At 47.0% G+C, this 17,458-nt stretch overlaps 1 protein-coding gene across 5 annotated transcripts in view; it reads left to right on the top strand.

Annotated features, from left to right (window-relative positions):
• The window catches only part of ATP13A2 (ATPase cation transporting 13A2), a 92,850-nt gene extending 79,732 nt beyond the window's left edge, over positions 1-13,118 (top strand). For all 5 annotated transcript variants that reach the window (XM_085847746.1, XM_085847747.1, XM_085847748.1 and 2 more), the window contains 5 exons: positions 1,133-1,229; positions 1,588-1,811; positions 6,783-6,925; positions 11,645-11,817; positions 11,928-13,118. In XM_085847746.1, the coding sequence (XP_085703872.1) occupies positions 1,133-1,229; positions 1,588-1,811; positions 6,783-6,925; positions 11,645-11,817; positions 11,928-12,134 (844 nt within the window). In that variant the 3' untranslated portion in view covers positions 12,135-13,118. The remainder of the gene's footprint in view (positions 1-1,132; positions 1,230-1,587; positions 1,812-6,782; positions 6,926-11,644; positions 11,818-11,927) is intronic.
• Positions 13,119-17,458: the final 4,340 nt, after the last annotated feature.

The raw sequence follows: 17,458 nt of genomic DNA, 5'->3' as shown, positions 1-17,458 counted from the left end.
GTATCCCAAGGATTGGGGAACGTGTGTGAAGTTTCCCCTCGATCTGTCCAGCCATTCTTGGTGAAATTTTTTAAAGGTATTAGGGTAAATCCATTATAGCTCCCAAACCATGTGACCTATGACATCAGAGGGTGGGAACATTTTGTTCCTCATGGATGTAGCTGTAAAGTCTTGCTTCAATCTGTTTAGTCATTTTAGAGAAGATTTTTGAAGGTTTTCTTTAAAAAAAAAAAAAAAAAAATGCCTGCTGAACCAAAAGATCGATGAGGTCATCAATTTTTTTTTGTTAACCAATTTATCCCAGGATGGCCCTCAAAAATTTTCATATTGATCGGATGTAGCGTTCCACGTTTTAAATTATGACGTCATAATGAAGACACCTATAACGTCATTAAAAAAAATCACACTTATTCCCCATGAATATTGCAGGGTGCCAAGTTTCAATTTTTTTCCTTGGTACTATTTCAGAGATACAGAGGTCCAAAATTTTTCCGGTTTTCCAACACGGCTGCCACACCACGTGACCTATGACGTCATAATTATCATTAAAACATTCTGCATGAGTTGCTCTGATGGTGAAAATTACGTCTCAATCTGACAAGCGGTTGCAGAGAAAAACACTAAAGTTCTGTGCGGACAGACAGACAGACAGACAGACAAACGGACCCAAATGCAATACCCTCTCCTCTGCTGAGGATAAATATTCCCTCTAATGTACTTTATAGAGAGTCAGCAGGTTGGTGCTGTCCGTAGCCCTTGTTATATCTGTCATTGGTCTGTCTGACTGTGCGGTGGCATGAATACACGAGACTGTGACCAGAGAAGGAAGCACAAAGTAGGAATTTGTCCAAGGTACCAACCCACAATGGTCTACTCTTTCTGAAAGGTATTGTGGCACCGGTGATGTGGGGCATGATGGGGTGGCGCACTTTGTGATGCCACGCCAGGCCTGCGAAGCACCAATCCCTGAGGTTTATACTCGGGGTGGGGAACGCAACCCGACTTAGACTGCTCATAGACAAGTGTGCTCCCTCTTCACCTGCCTCTCAGGTGAATTGAGAAACGGATTTCAGGTTTCTTTGGTTTCACGGACTTCTGAATGATTTGTTTTTTGTTTTGTTTTTTCATACAGGGAGGGCCGGGTGGCTCTCGTAACGTCCCTGTCGGTATTCAAGTTTATGGCAACCTACAGCATCATTCAATTTGTGTCTGTCCTCATCCTGTACACGGTAAGTCTTTTATCGATCTGAACTTGGACGATTCACTGGAAGCTCTTGCCATGATTTCATTACTCGTACCTTTTTCTTCCCAACAATGGAACCTGAGTCAGCATTGTTCAAGCCTCATGTCAAACGTTGTGCCTTTTTGATGATTCCTTAACCCTCAAACAGCTATGTGTGATTGTTGATGTAATTCTTTAGTAACCGCACACCATTATACACGTTACTTTTGTGTAAAAGAGCTGGTGCGTTGATTTGTCTGTTTTTCTTACCTCATACCTCCCCCTCCCCCCACACACACACACTCCCTCTCCCCTCACATCCCATCCTCCCGTCCTCCACCACCTCCCAATTGTTTCCCTCCCAGTTCGACTCAAACCTGGGCGATATGCAGTTTCTGTTCATTGACCTTTGCATCATCACTGCGTTGGTGTTCCTCATGGGCCGTTCTTGTCCCACACGCCATCTGTCTTCGAAGAGACCCACGGGCAGCCTCCTTGCACCACAAACCCTCGTCAGCCTGAGCCTGCATGTCCTACTGGTGTTTGTGTTCCAGATAACGCTGATTGGTCTACTGAACGGCCGGTCTTGGTAAGCTCTTCGACCATCCATGCGTTCAGGGGCTCGATTTATTTATCTCCATTGCGAGGAATTATTTAATACCCTCGTAATATGACTTGTGATACTACAATGAAGTATATTTTGATTATATAGACCAAACTCAGCTTTATTAAATCAAAATGTATTAAACGTTTAAACCTGGTGACGAACCTCTTCAGGAGGTTGAGTGTAACCTCCTGAAGCAATGCTGAACAGTCAGACTAGATCAAGGTGTCTGTGACCATGATGTGTGTAGGCTTTCCTCAATCATATCTCAGGCAAGAGACACACCTTTGGAGGGGAATTCATGGACTCTTCGTTTTGGAGCCTGTTATTCGTATTCCAATTGAAATGCAGGCTCGTTCTCTCACAACCTTGTTTCCCTGCAGGCTTGTTTTCTCACATGATCGTTTCCCCACAGACTCGTTTCCCCACAGACTCGTTTCCCCACAGACTCGTTTCCCCACAGACTCGTTTCCCCACAAGTTGGTTTCCCCACAAGTTGGTTTCCCCGTGGGCTCGTTTCCCCACGGGCTCGTTTCCCAACGGGCTCGTTTCCCAACGGGCTCGTTTCCCCACGGGTTCGTTTCCCCGCAGGCTCGTTTCCCCGCGGGCTCGTTTCCCCGCGGGCTCGTTTCCCAACGGGCTCGTTTCCCCGCGGGCTCGTTTCCCCGCGGGCTCGTTTCCCAACGGGCTCGTTTCTCCGTGGGCTCGTTTCCCCGCAGACTCGTTTTCCAACGGGCTCGTTTCCCCACAAGTTGGTTTCCCCACAAGTTGGTTTCCCCACAAGTTGGTTTCCCCGTGGGTTCGTTTCCCCGCGGGCTCGTTTCCCCACAAGTTGCTTTCCCCACGGGCTCGTTTCCCCACGGGCTCGTTTCCCCACAAGTTGGTTTCCCCGTGGGCTCGTTTCCCCGCGGGCTCATTTCCCCACAAGTTGCTTTCCCCGCGGGCTCGTTTCCCCACAGGCTCGTTTCCCAACGGGCTCGTTTCCCGGCGGGCTCGTTTCCCCACGGGTTCGTTTCCCCACAAGTTAGTTTCCCCACAGGTTGGTTTCCCCATGGGCTCATTTCCCCACAAGTTGCTTTCCCCGCGGGCTCATTTCCCCGCGGGCTCGTTTCCCCGCGGGCACGTTTCCCCGTGAACTCGTTTCCCAACGGGCTCGTTTCCCGGCGGGCTCGTTTCCCCACGGGTTCGTTTCCCCACGGGTTCGTTTCCCCACAAGTTAGTTTCCCCACAGGTTGGTTTCCCCATGGGCTCATTTCCCCACAAGTTGCTTTCCCCGCGGGCACGTTTCCCCACGGACTCGTTTCCCCGCGGGCTCGTTTCCCCGCGGGCTCGTTTCCCCGCGGACTCGTTTCCCCGCGGGCTCGTTTCCCCGCGGGCTCGTTTCCCCGCGGACTCGTTTCCCCGCGGGCTCGTTTCCCCACGGGTTCGTTTCCCCACAAGTTGGTTTCCCCACAAGTTGGTTTCCCCGTGGGCTCGTTTCCCCACAAGTTGCTTTCCCCGCGGGCTCATTTCCCCATAGGCACGTTTCCCTGTGAACTCGTTTCCCAACGGGCTCGTTTCCCCGTGGGCTCGTTTCCCCGCGGGCTCGTTTCCCAACGGGCTCGTTTCCCCGCGGGTTCGTTTCCCCACAAGTTGGTTTCCCCGTGGACTCGTTTCCCCATGGCTTCACATGAAAGTTGGGATAACTGCCTTGATGAATTTCCTTACTTTCATTCTCAAATTCTCACCAGCCCATCATCCTACACTGTGTGTGTGTGTGTGTGTGTGTGTGTGTGTGTGTGTGTGTGTGTGTGTGTGTGTGTGTGTGTGTGTGTGTGTGTGTGTGTGTGTGTGTGTGTGTGTGTGTGTGTGTGTGTCTGTGTGTGTGTGTGTGTGTTGGGTTTTTTAAATCTCCATGTGCGGGTTTCAGAAGGTGGAATGGAGCCCTCCCAGGTCTTGAAGTATCCACCTCTGTTTCCGTAAGATGGGTCACGATTCATGGACCAAGCTGTGAAATCGTGACCGAGCCCCGGACAGCTTCAAACTGTAGTGCGTTTGTAGTAATATTCCCTGGGATGGTTTCAAGATCTCTTTAAGGTTCTTCTTCATCATTCCCGTTGCTCCAATGATCACTAGTACAATTTTGGGGTTCTTCAACTTCCAGGATGTTTTCACTTCATTTTTGTGATCTTGGTATTTCATCATTTTCTTTATTTCTGCATTGTTTAAGCCAAAATCACTAGCTACTGAAACCTCAATCAACAATGCTGTTTTTTTTTTATACCTGAGTCCTAAATCCGATCGCAATGCTTTGTTTTCTATGTTCACGCGCGATGGGATCATCAGGTCCGATGTGAGCATCACTTCCTTGTTCGTAATTATCGCGTTTGGTTCGTGTTTCCATGAGTTTTCTGAAATTGGTATATTGAAATTTCTGCAGATGTGCAGGTGGATTACTTTACATACCTTGTTGTGCCTTTGTGTGTACAGTTGTTCTGACATGAGTTTTTTTTACATCCCGAGAGGAAGCGACTCATGATTTCTGTTTCTACCTTACAGAAGCTACACTTGTCCGATTGTCTCAGTCCTGCCGCGTTCTTATAGCCAATCGTGTGGTGTCCTGTTCTTGGGCATTTATAATGATCCATTCTCCGTTCCAATTGAGCTGACCTCTTCTTAGCCATTCCAATGATCCCCCTTTGTCTATGCCCAATCTCTCCAACTTTTTTTTTTATATGTTCCTTCCCTTTTGTCGTTCGTCCATTTGTCAGTGTATATCGATTGATATTTCACTTTATATTTTTATTTTTGACTTTTTTGCAATCATTGGGGCTGTGTTCGTTTATGTTTCGGTTTCTTGAGTGACATCTTACATTCACACCAGTATTTTAATTTTTTTTGCTATGAAGGTTAGGGATACCTTCCCTGGCTTGCTGTCTTCGTGCTTGTATACAAATTGGATTCGGTAGTCTGTTGAACCTTTCAAGTATTCAGCCAGTCCGATAGTTTTAATTCTGTGCACGTGGTTGAGTTCCATCAGGATGCTACCTCCTCCTCCTTGTCTCGGTTGGTGCATTATCGGGATGCATTGATTTGTGTCGAACATTTTGCCGATGGTGAAGAGTTTCCTTGTTTTGATATCTCGTTTTTTCATTTCCGCTTGTGGCCAGCTTGTTATTCCACAGCTCTATTGGAACAATGGTATCGTGAGTTGATTGATGGCTTTGATTTTTAGCTCACCTGGAACGTAGTTCAGGAGAGCTAATGAGATGGCCCGTCGTCTGTCCGTCTGTCCATAAATACTTTCAACTTCTTCTCTGAAACTACACACAATTCCGATGTAACTTGACTAAAACCTTCATCAGCCATGTTGTACCAAACTTTGTTCATGCCATTAAAAAAATTCAAGGTCTGAGGGGGTCTACGAGCGTGAAGCCGAGAAAGGTGTGAGGCAGGAGCACCAGCCCAGAGGGGAGAGCAGTACTCCATCAGACTGTGGACGAAAGCCTTGTAAGTGGTCAGGAGCTCAGGTTTGCCAAAGAAGGACTTTGGACGACGGAGGATGCCCAATCGGCGACTGGCTTTGGAGGCCAGGCTGGAAATGTGGTTTTCCCAGGAAAGATCGTGGCAGATCGTGAGACCCTGAAGCTTGAGTGAAAGGACTTTTTCATGGGGATTGTTGAGACAGATGGAGGGGTTTTCCAGACAGTCCTTTCGGAGAGACAGAGTGAGAGTGTGAGATTTGTCAGGATTGAAAGACATGTTCAATGTGTTGGACCAGTTTGTGATTTTATCCAGATCTACACAGAATGAAGAAGCTTCTGCTTGCCGATCAGAGGGATGACATGGTACGGCAGAGGGTGGAGTCATCAGCAAAGAGATAAAGAGGATTTTCCAGAGAATTTGAGAGATCATTGATGAAAACCAGAAAAGGAACAGGGCCCAGAACACTGCCTTGAGGAACTCCAGCCTGGACAGGAAGAGGGGATAAAAGAACTCCATTTAGGGCCACACGTTGACTGCGACAGGAGAGGAAGTCCGTGAGCCATGGGTGGAGATTACCTTGAATACCAGAGGAAGAGAGTTTGGTCAGCAGGACAGGGTGCCAGACCATATCGAAAGCTCACGATATGTCTAGGGAGATGGCTCTGATCTCATATTTGGCATTTAGGACCTCCATTCTTTGTTAGTAAAGCAATTTGAGCTTTTGTCATCAAATTTCAACAAAATGAGAATATGGTCGGACTTTGAAGTCAAAATACGTCTCTATATGGAGTGAGAACCTTATCATTTTACTTTTATCAGCAACCTCCAGGGCTCATTGGTGAACCTTAGCCGTGACAACCCTTGTGTTATTATTTTCATGATGGTGAGCAATTTTAAACCCAGCCTAATGATGCCATTGATTGAAAGAGCGGTTCAGTTACCAAGTTTCGTGTAGAGTGCTCACCACATGGCTTAAATACTCAAGCAAGCACGACATTCAAAACTGTTCGTAAGGAATTGCTGGCTTGGCAAGCACTGGCTAGCTGCTTGGTAACTGAACACATCCCACGCTGACTCTTTGTGCTACATGCAGGACACTCTGCAGTCTGGAGTGTGTTCTTCATTATTTTCTGGAGATGTTAACGCTTGTCATTCTGGAGTGAATTACGAGATAAAACCGCATTTATGAGTCAAACACTCCCCGCTGTTTCATTCCCAGCTGTTTTGGTCCCAGTCATTTTGTGCCCCATTGTTTCATTCCCAGCTGTTTCATTCCCAGCTATTTCATTCCCAGCCGTTTCAACCCCTGCCGGTTCAACCCCCACCAGTTTTGTTGGAGGTGAAACGAGAGATTGAGGATTCTTGGCAATGGTTAGGGTCTTGCCATTTAAAAACTGTTGACGCTTGCAGAGAAGCCAACTTAGTTTGTAAACCTTATCCTCCTGACAAAGCACCAGTTCCTTACTATACACCTTCCCTCTTTGCATGCAGGTACACACCGTCCTATGGAAATGGCAGTAATATTGAGAGTTACGAGAACTCGTCCATTTTCCTGCTGTCCTGCTGGCAATACCTCATCATGGCGGTCACATTGTCATGGGGAGGACCACACCGCCAGGCTCTGCACCACAACGGTATGAGTGCAAGCATGAACGTGACTACAGTAAATACAAGAACTGACACAACTGCACCAACACGATTACAACTGTAGGCTCCGACCTGCATGACAAACCCAACAGTGACCTCAAATAATGAAATATGTGATTTCATTGTGTGCAAAAATCACTCCCAGGTAAGCTGCTCTGCTCATGTAGTCGGGATGAGTTCATGGTGTGCTCACAGCTTATCAAATTAGTCCATGATCTCCATGTCTAATGACTAATCAAAGTCCAATCAGCAAAGTTCTAATGTGCCATTTCATTGGAAGCGGCACTTCTGCTCACGCAAAATGTATTAAAGACCGTCACAAACTCGCCGTGAGTGGAGCAGCCTCGCTTTGTGTGGAAGAACTTCCGATTCCGTTTGACTTACGGTTGGGGTTTTTTTGCACGTGTTGTGTTGTGGGCCGGGGTTCGGTGGCTTTGAACAACCACTAGGTGGAGCAGTGGAGTCGTCTCCCACCGAACACCCGGAATTTAGGTCGTGACTCTCGGATAAGTCCGAGAGTTCACGGGTCCCTTAGCGGACCGTGGTCGCCAATATTTCAACGGCGTAGGGTAGGGTTAATTACCTAATTTCAATATACCTAAGTACCCACGTCGTCCAACTACTGGGGAAAACCACACCCTCGACGGACTCTGTCCGGACCGAGTCGCAGCTACCGACTCAGATCCGGCGTAACCGAGCAGAGTTACCAAAGCCATGCCGGTCCCAATGACAACTTACCGGCCCAAACGGCCTCACTAATTCTCAAGTCCGAACCACGCTAGGTCAATCAAAGAAAGGACAGAAACGAACTGGAACATTTAAACAATTATTTTATTTACAGAAAATAAAAGACAAGAGAAACGAGATTTAAAGCGAATATATAAGCTAGGAATATTTACAATGATGCAAATAAAAACACTTAAACAATTCCTACTTAAAAGACGGGCCCAACACACTCAGACGCACACACAAAAGAAAAGAAACCAGGATTTTATTGTTCCCCTTGCAGCCGTGAGGAGAGACGAGCTGGAGGTCAGAGTAAAAGAGTACCTGCCGTCACAGGGAAGCGTGCTCGGAAATGTGGCACCTGGTGGCTAATGGTCGTCGGGGCACGGTCCAGGAGCTCTAGCCAGGCTAGTAGTTCGGGACGGAACCCGCGTGGCGAATCGTCGGGGCACTCGAACTCCGATCCGTCCATGTGCCGACAAAACCGCCTTTTCCGTGCATCCACCGACAAGTGCAAAACAACAACCACTGCTCCTTTCGTCCACTCCACTCCTTTCCACAGAGCTCTTGTCCACCGAATTCTTCACGACGACACACGGCCTTCCATCCACACCACTCCCGTTTTTCCACCCCTCTTCTGGCACTGCTCGGGGGCTATATCTCCTCCCACACGGGGCGGGGCCTTGGCGAGAATCATCTCGCTGTCCGACCCTCATTGGCCTACAGCCGCACCCTTCCGAGGCGGAGCCGTGGCCCCTGCTCGGTAGCCCCAAATATTCCTCGTGGCCACGTGGCCTCGCTCGCGCAGAGAGTAACTGGATCTGCCCTGAGAAAATCGTCGTACCAGAGGAGTTCGTCTGTGGGGATGGAGCGTGATGGGCTGGTTGGGTCACGCAGAAGGGATGGCAGATGTATGGGATGTACATGGCTGATGTAATAACCTAACTAAAGACGTCACAACGCACGTTTTCAAGTCTCCCACGAGACAAAAAGGAAAGGGACATATCTCATACGTACTTACCGGCATAACTAACTTTGCAATCTGAATGTTGAGTGCGCATGGTTTCCAGATTTGTAACAATTGAATCTGCAGCTACCGCCTCCACCTAATCAGACATAAGTTTTCCGAAGCAGATTCGTCGTGTTTTTCTGTTTGTGTTTTCGTCCAATTTCCCATGTTAAATCTTACCTTGTTTTGCTGGATTTGTCAAATTTGTTTTCGTGTTGTTCAAGGCCGACTCCTCGGACAGCCGCCGTGAAAAAAATCTCTCTCTCTATCTCTCTATCTCTCTCTCTCTCTCTCTCTCTCTCTCTCTCTCTCTCTCTCTCTCTCTCTCTCTCTCTCTCTCTCTCTCTCTCTCTCTCTCTCTCTCTATCTCTCTCTCTCTCTCTCTCTATCTCTCTATCTCTCTATCTCTCTATCTCTCTATCTCTCTATCTCTCTATCTCTCTATCTCTATATCTCTATATCTCTATATCTCTATATCTCTATATCTCTATATCTCTATATCTCTATATCTCTCTTTCTTTCACATTCAGCTTCTTCATTCCCAGATATCATACTTTCAACCTCCTCAACGTTATCCTGTTTCCCATCTTCGCTTCAAAAAGCATTATTAAAAAAATAAAATAAAATTTTCACTCCAAAACGACTTCATGAAGCCACAATATCCTTCTGCCTGTACTTCCTTCCTGTACCTCGTTCTATCTCACTCCCTTTTTCTCTCACTATGTCCAAACTGAACACTCGATGAATGTAAAAGCTTCTTCGTTCTTCCTTTCAAAGTATTCAAAACTGGAATGGCACTCGCTAGAGTGTATACCTCTGCCAGGCTGAACAGTTTACATTTTGGATCCCACTGCTAGGCTGGATCTTGATCCGGACTTGAACTAAAATCTAATCGGCTTGTTCTTGTCACCTACCCAACTCATCCACCATGTTTCGTCTGAATCCGGCCACAAATTTTTGAAATGTGCTGTACAATAAGTTACAGTAGAATCCGGATAATAAGCGTATGGTTGAATATAATCACATATGGAAAATAAGCGCACATGGTCCTCCCTGTTTGATTTTTTTTTTTCTCCATTAAAAATAATCGCATATAAAAATGTAATCATAAGGCTTTGAAAACTGAAAATATCATCAACTCAAACACGACAGTATTTCGTGTTTTATTGGTACATAAAGCTTTAAGTCCGAATTTCTTACACGTCTGGTACCGGTACTTGCAAGAGTTGTACATTCAAAACAACATTGCTCAGCAAGGGTCGTAAAAGGGTGTTTTATGACCCTTTATGATGGAGTCGCAAAACAACGTTTTTTCATCACAATCAAAATGGACACGCCAGTGAAGCGTCGATCATACACCCATGAAAAGAAGATCGAGATTATCGCGTTTTACAACTCTTGGAAGAACCAGGAACAGACGTGTAATAAATTCGGACTTAACACGAGGACTTTCATGTGGATGGCGAACAATGAAGAAATAATTGTTCAGAATGAGAAAGGTTTGAAGGAGATGGGGGGGCAGGAGACGGGGCTTTTACCCGCATGTGGAAAACGAACTTGTTATGGAGTTTAAACAGATATGTGCTTGAGGACTGCAAATGTATTTAGTATTTGTTTCCAAGGCATGGACAATTGAGATTGCAATGATGTGAAAACTGACATCAATGCAGCCAATCTTTCCATCGGACCAACGGTCCATCAAAATTTGGTCCATTGCACCAACGGGCCCACTAGTACATACAAATAAGCTGTGTATGTTTCAATGTGATGTGAAGAATTACTGAGGTTTGCTAATAATAAATTCACAAAAGGCCTGTCTGATTATAACGGGGTGAAATTGGTGTCATGGAAACCGTTGACTTGTCAAAAATGCAGAAATGATCGTTTTGATTTTGGTGAATGAGGTCTGTGATCCAATATGCAAACCCTGTTCAAATTGTAAGTCATTCGGATGAAAATTGATTTTATGCGACCTTGACCTTTGGCCTCAAAAACAATATGCTTCGAGGTTTTGATTGATGAATTCAGTGAGCAACGATGCAATTTCTGTTCAACCTAGCGGAGTACCCACCCTCTGAGTGGCTGGACATTGTGCATTACTTGCTGAAAAAGTATCGTTTGTATATCGCAAGAAGACGCGGTCGATGTTTTGTGTGGTGTGCGTCTAAAGGGGTATCATGGGTCTTCCGATTTAATACAAATTTACTACACGTGTACAAATATAATCTGCGGAAGTTTCATTCTGATATCTTGAAAAATTCCTGAGGTTTGGCGATAATAAAATCACAACAAAATCCCATTTGATGATAACGGGGTGAAATTGCTGTCTTGGACACCGTTTTCCCTTCGCCGCGTGCGGCTCTTCTCAATGCCACCAATCAAGATGATCAGAACCTGGAAAAAAAAAAAGTACGAGAAAATTAATTGATCAATTCTATTTTGCACCCTCTTGGTGCTGAGGTGGTTTGCCAAAGCGGGGCCTTTTGATTATGACTGGTGACCCTCAAACAGGTCGAACATGGTCTGAGGGAATGAAGGGGTTGAAGAAGGTGGACGCCATATTTCTTTCCACAGCAGATTGTTTTTGGACTTGTCATATCCTTCGGTCATCCAGACCTAGGGTCATGTCCGATCGATTCAGTGCGTGTTTAAACTGTAATGCCATCACGTCATTGTGGGATAAATGAGGGGCATCCTCCCCAACCCAAACCCTGCCAAACAAGGAGTGACGTGTTTAAAAGAAAAGCAAAAAATATGTTTTTTCCCTGTCTTCTGTAGAAACGCTCTGAATGGCTGTGCCGGGAGTTCTGTGTTCAGAGTGAATGTCAACGAATACAGGACCCTGGTCTGCTGGCAACCTTATACAATCCTGCTTTTGCTTCCAGCACTTTAAAAATGTTCTTATTTATTTATTTATCCAGCAATTATCCAAATACAAGTTCACTGTACATGCCTTCATGCACCACTGCAGGCTTACTTCTCTTTACTCTGGTCCTCCTGCTCTCCATAATGATGTGGTTAAACTTCGGACCACCGGCTGTCATCGCCCACTTTCTGCAGCTCAAGGTCATGCCCGACCTTCCTTTCTCCGCCAGCTTGCTGGGCCTCGCCATAATCAACTTTTTCCTGGCACTGGTCGTGGAGGTCTGTATATCACAGCACATCATACACCCTCAGAACGTCCAAATTACGGAATACCCAGCCTTGTGGTTAGCCATTCAATACTGAACCTTGAATTCTCTCTCTCCATCTAGATGCTCATAAGAAGCGTCATGTTCTCAAATTTTTTCAAGACCATATGTTACAATCGCCGTCCAAAGAGCCGGAACAAATGCCTGCTCACCGAGCTCGAGCGAGACGAGGCGGATGGGTGGCCGTTGTTCAAGAACGCCATCAATGCCCCGGAACCGTGCTTACCCTCTCTCACCTCTGACTCTGTATTCGATACTCTGGACCAATGACCTTTTCTGAACATTTTATTGTGGAGGAGCAATCAACTTGGCTGCTCGTATAACCATGCAGCAATCTTGTAGGGGGACATCAATTGCTCATCAGACTGTTCAGAGGTCTAGTGGCGAGGACACAGATTGCTCGTTAAACGGTATGGGGGTCTCGTGGTGAGGGCACAGATTTCTGATCGAACTGTATAGAGGTCTCGTGGTGAGGACACAGATTGCTTGTCGGACTGGACTGAGATCTCGTGGCGAGGACACAGATTGCTCATTGAACTGTTCAGAGGTCTCGTGGCGAGGGCATCTTATCCAATTTGCACCTTTTTTTTTTTTTAACTTATGGGGCTTTTGGGATTTTCAAAAAGTTTTTGCCCCAACTTTATGAAAACAATTTTAAATATCGAATGTATTTTCAGCAAAGGAAAGAGAATCGGGGTTTGAAATTGGTTTGAATTCGAATCGCGAGGTCTTTCCTGCATCAAGATCGATCTGTGGTCCAAATAATGCTTTCGCAAGAGGTTGTGTTCACTGGATTTCCATTTTAGGTTTCATTTAGGATTGCACTCAGTAATTGGGATTTACACATGAAGGCAATGCTCACATATAATGTGCTTGTACGATTTACCTTGAGGTGTACACTGAACAGCATTTGTTTCCTCAAGTCCTCTTTAGGCCTCAAACCATTTGGAAGGAATCCAAGTAGATTGGAGCAGGTAAACTCGAGGTATAACGTTCACATCAGTGAAACTTTTAACAAGCACAATGCTTTTAACCCGTTATTTCAAACAAACCTCTGGTTGGTGGAACCACCGAAGGAACGGTGCACCTCCAGCATTTGGTTCATACTAAAAGGTCATGCGTTTTGTTCCCCTCTTACTTGGTGCTCGCTCCAGCCTTCTGTTCATCATGGATGGTAATTGGCTCATAGTCAAGGGAAACGCTAATGATACTCATTGGTGTTTCTTTCATACCAGTAAATGTGACCTCGTGATAGTCGTTCTCTCTTTGGTAATTTCACGAACGAATGACATCAGATCTTGTGGTCCGTATCCTGGCAGTGAAAGTCAACTTAGATGGTGAGTTGGAGGTGTTTGTGTTTCATGGTGGTGAAAGTGGACTCTGATGGTGAGTTGGAGGTGTTTGTGTGTCATGGTGGTGAAAGTGGACTCGGATGGTGAGTTGGAGGTGTTTGTGTGTCATGGTGGTGAAAGTGGACTCTGATGGTGAGTTGGAGGTGTTTGTGTGTCATGGTGGTGAAAGTGGACTCTGATGGTGAGTTGGAGGTGTTTGTGTGTCATGGTGGTGAAAGTGGACTTTGATGGTGAGTTGGAGGTGTTTGTGTTTCATGGTGGTGAAAGTGGACTCGGATGGTGAGTTGGAGGTGTTTGTGTGTCCTGGTGGTGAAAGTGGACTCGGATGGTGAGTTGGAGGTGTTTGTGTTTCATGGTGGTGAAAGTGGACTCGGATGGTGAGTTGGAGGTGTTTGTGTGTCCTGGTGGTGAAAGTGGACTCGGATGGTGAGTTGCAGGTGATTGTGTGTCCTGGTGGTGAAAGTGGACTCGGATGGTGAGTTGGAGGTGTTTGTGTGTCCTGGTGGTGAAAGTGGACTCGGATGGTGAGTTGGATGTGTTTGTGTTTCATGGTGGTGAAAGTGGACTCGGATGGTGAGTTGGAGGTGTTTGTGTTTCATGGTGGTGAAAGTGGACTCTGATGGTGAGTTGGAGGTGTTTGTGTGTCATGGTGGTGAAAGTGGACTTTGATGGTGAGTTGGAGGTGTTTGTGTTTCATGGTGGTGAAAGTGGACTCGGATGGTGAGTTGGAGGTGTTTGTGTGTCCTGGTGGTGAAAGTGGACTCGGAGGGTGAGTTGGAGGTGTTTGTGTGTCCTGGTGGGGAAAGTGGACGCGGATGGTGAGTTGGATGTGTTTGTGTTTCATGGTGGTGAAAGTGGACTCGGATGGTGAGTTGGAGGTGTTTGTGTGTCATGGTGGTGAAAGTGGACTCGGATGGTGAGTTGGATGTGTTTGTGTTTCATGGTGGTGAAAGTGGACTCGGATGGTGAGTTGGAGGTGTTTGTGTGTCCTGGTGGTGAAAGTGGACTCGGATGGTGAGTTGGAGGTGTTTGTGTGTCCTGGTGGTGAAAGTGGACTCGGATGGTGAGTTGGATGTGTTTGTGTTTCATGGTGGTGAAAGTGGACTCGGTTGGTGAGTTGGAGGTGTTTGTGTGTCCTGGTGGTGAAAGTGGACTCGGATGGTGAGTTGGAGGTGTTTGTGTGTCCTGGTGGTGAAAGTGGACTCGGATGGTGAGTTGGATGTGTTTGTGTTTCATGGTGGTGAAAGTGGACTCGGATGGTGAGTTGGAGGTGTTTGTGCGTCATGGTGGTGAAAGTGGACTCGGATGGTGAGTTGGAGGTGTTTGTGTTTCATGGTGGTGAAAGTGGACTCTGATGGTGAGTTGGAGGTGTTTGTGTGTCATGGTGGTGAAAGTGGACTCGGATGGTGAGTTGGAGGTGTTTGTGTGTCATGGTGGTGAAAGTGGACTCTGATGGTGAGTTTGAGGTGTTTGTATGTCATGGTGGTGAAAGTGGACTTTGATGGTGAGTTGGAGGTGTTTGTGTTTCATGGTGGTGAAAGTGGACTCGGATGGTGAGTTGGAGGTGTTTGTGTGTCATGGTGGTGAAAGTGGACTCTGATGGTGAGTTGGAGGTGTTTGTGTGTCATGGTGGTGAAAGTGGACTTTGATGGTGAGTTGGAGGTGTTTGTGTTTCATGGTGGTGAAAGTGGACTCGGATGGTGAGTTGGAGGTGTTTGTGTGTCCTGGTGGTGAAAGGGGGCTGGGATGGTGAGTTGGAGGTGTTTGTGTTACATGGTGGTGAAAGTGGACTCGGATGGTGAGTTGGAGGTGGTTGTGTGTCCTGGTGGTGAAAGTGGACTCGGATGGTGAGTTGGAGGTGTTTGTGTGTCCTGGTGGTGAAAGTGGACTCGGATGGTGAGTTGGAGGTGTTTGTGTGTCCTGGTGGTGAAAGTGGACTCGGATGGTGAGTTGGATGTGTTTGTGTTTCATGGTGGTGAAAGTGGACTCGGATGGTGAGTTGGAGGTGTTTGTGTGTCATGGTGGTGAAAGTGGACTCTGATGGTGAGTTGGAGGTGTTTGTGTGTCATGGTGGTGAAAGTGGACTTTGATGGTGAGTTGGAGGTGTTTGTGTTTCATGGTGGTGAAAGTGGACTCGGATGGTGAGTTGGAGGTGTTTGTGTGTCCTGGTGGTGAAAGTGGACTCGGATGGTGAGTTGGAGGTGTTTGTGTGTCCTGGTGGTGAAAGTGGACTCGGATGGTGAGTTGGATGTGTTTGTGTTTCATGGTGGTGAAAGTGGACTCGGATGGTGAGTTGGAGGTGTTTGTGTGTCATGGTGGTGAAAGTGGACTCTGATGGTGAGTTGGAGGTGTTTGTGTGTCATGGTGGTGAAAGTGGACTTTGATGGTGAGTTGGAGGTGTTTGTGTTTCATGGTGGTGAAAGTGGACTCGGATGGTGAGTTGGAGGTGTTTGTGTGTCATGGTGGTGAAAGTGGACTCTGATGGTGAGTTGGAGGTGTTTGTGTGTCATGGTGGTGAAAGTGGACTTTGATGGTGAGTTGGAGGTGTTTGTGTTTCATGGTGGTGAAAGTGGACTCGGATGGTGGGTTGGAGGTGTTTGTGTGTCCTGGTGGTGAAATTGGACCCGGATGGTGAGTTGGAGGTGTTTGTGTTTCATGGTGGTGAAAGTGGACTGGGATGGTGAGTTGGAGGTGTTTGTGTGTCCTGGTGGTGAAAGTGGCCTCGGCTGGTGAGTTGGAGGTGTTTGTGTGTCCTGGTGGTGAAAGTGGACTCGGATGGTGAGTTGGAGGTGTTTGTGTGTCCTGGTGGTGAAAGTGGACTCGGATGGTGAGTTGGAGGTGTTTGTGTGTCCTGGTGGTGAAAGTGGACTCGGATGGTGAGTTGGATGTGTTTGTGTTTCATGGTGGTGAAAGTGGACTCGGTTGGTGAGTTGGAGGTGTTTGTGTGTCCTGGTGGTGAAAGTGGACTCGGATGGTGTTGGAGGTGTTTGTGTTTCATGGTGGTGAAAGTGGACTCGGATGGTGAGTTGGAGGTGTTTGTGTGTCATGGTGGTGAAAGTGGACTGGGATGGTGAGTTGGAGGTGTTTGTGTTTCATGGTGGTGAAAGTGGACTCAGTTGGTGAGTTGGAGGTGTTTGTGTGTCCTGGTGGTGAAAGTGGACTGGGATGGTGAGTTGGAGGTGTTTGTGTTTCATGGTGGTGAAAGTGGACTCGGATGGTGAGTTGGAGGTGTTTGTGTGTCCTGGTGGTGAAAGTGGACTCGGATGGTGTTGGAGGTGTTTGTGTTTCATGGTGGTGAAAGTGGACTCTGATGGTGAGTTGGAGGTGTTTGTGTGTCCTGGTGGTGAAAGTGGACTCTGATGGTGAGTTGGAGGTGTTTGTGTGTCCTGGTGGTGAAAGTGGACTCGGATGGTGAGTTGGAGGTGTTTGTGTTTCATGGTGGTGAAAGTGGACTTTGATGGTGAGTTGGAGGTGTTTGTGTTTCATGGTGGTGAAAGTGGACTCGGATGGTGAGTTGGAGGTGTTTGTGTGTCCTGGTGGTGAAAGTGGACTCGGATGGTGAGTTGGAGGTGTTTGTGTGTCCTGGTGGTGAAAGTGGACTCGGATGGTGAGTTGGATGTGTTTGTGTTTCATGGTGGTGAAAGTGGACTCGGATGGTGAGTTGGAGGTGTTTGTGTGTCATGGTGGTGAAAGTGGACTCGGATGGTGAGTTGGAGGTGTTTGTGTTTCATGGTGGTGAAAGTGGACTCTGATGGTGAGTTGGAGGTGTTTGTGTGTCATGGTGGTGAAAGTGGACTCGGATGGTGAGTTGGAGGTGTTTGTGTGTCATGGTGGTGAAAGTGGACTCTGATGGTGAGTTGGAGGTGTTTGTGTGTCATGGTGGTGAAAGTGGACTTTGATGGTGAGTTGGAGGTGTTTGTGTTTCATGGTGGTGAAAGTGGACTCGGATGGTGAGTTGGAGGTGTTTGTGTGTCATGGTGGTGAAAGTGGACTCTGATGGTGAGTTGGAGGTGTTTGTGTGTCATGGTGGTGAAAGTGGACTTTGATGGTGAGTTGGAGGTGTTTGTGTTTCATGGTGGTGAAAGTGGACTCGGATGGTGAGTTGGAGGTGTTTGTGTGTCCTGGTGGTGAAAGTGGACTCGGATGGTGAGTTGGAGGTGTTTGTGTTTCATGGTGGTGAAAGTGGACTGGGATGGTGAGTTGGAGGTGTTTGTGTGTCCTGGTGGTGAAAGTGGACTCGGA

Source organism: Eptatretus burgeri, chromosome 11 (genome assembly GCF_056783735.1).
Source record: "Eptatretus burgeri isolate ZD-2024b chromosome 11, Ebu_testis_v1, whole genome shotgun sequence".
Lineage (NCBI taxonomy): Eukaryota > Metazoa > Chordata > Myxini > Myxiniformes > Myxinidae > Eptatretus > Eptatretus burgeri.
This window is presented reverse-complemented; position numbering and strand designations above follow the sequence as displayed.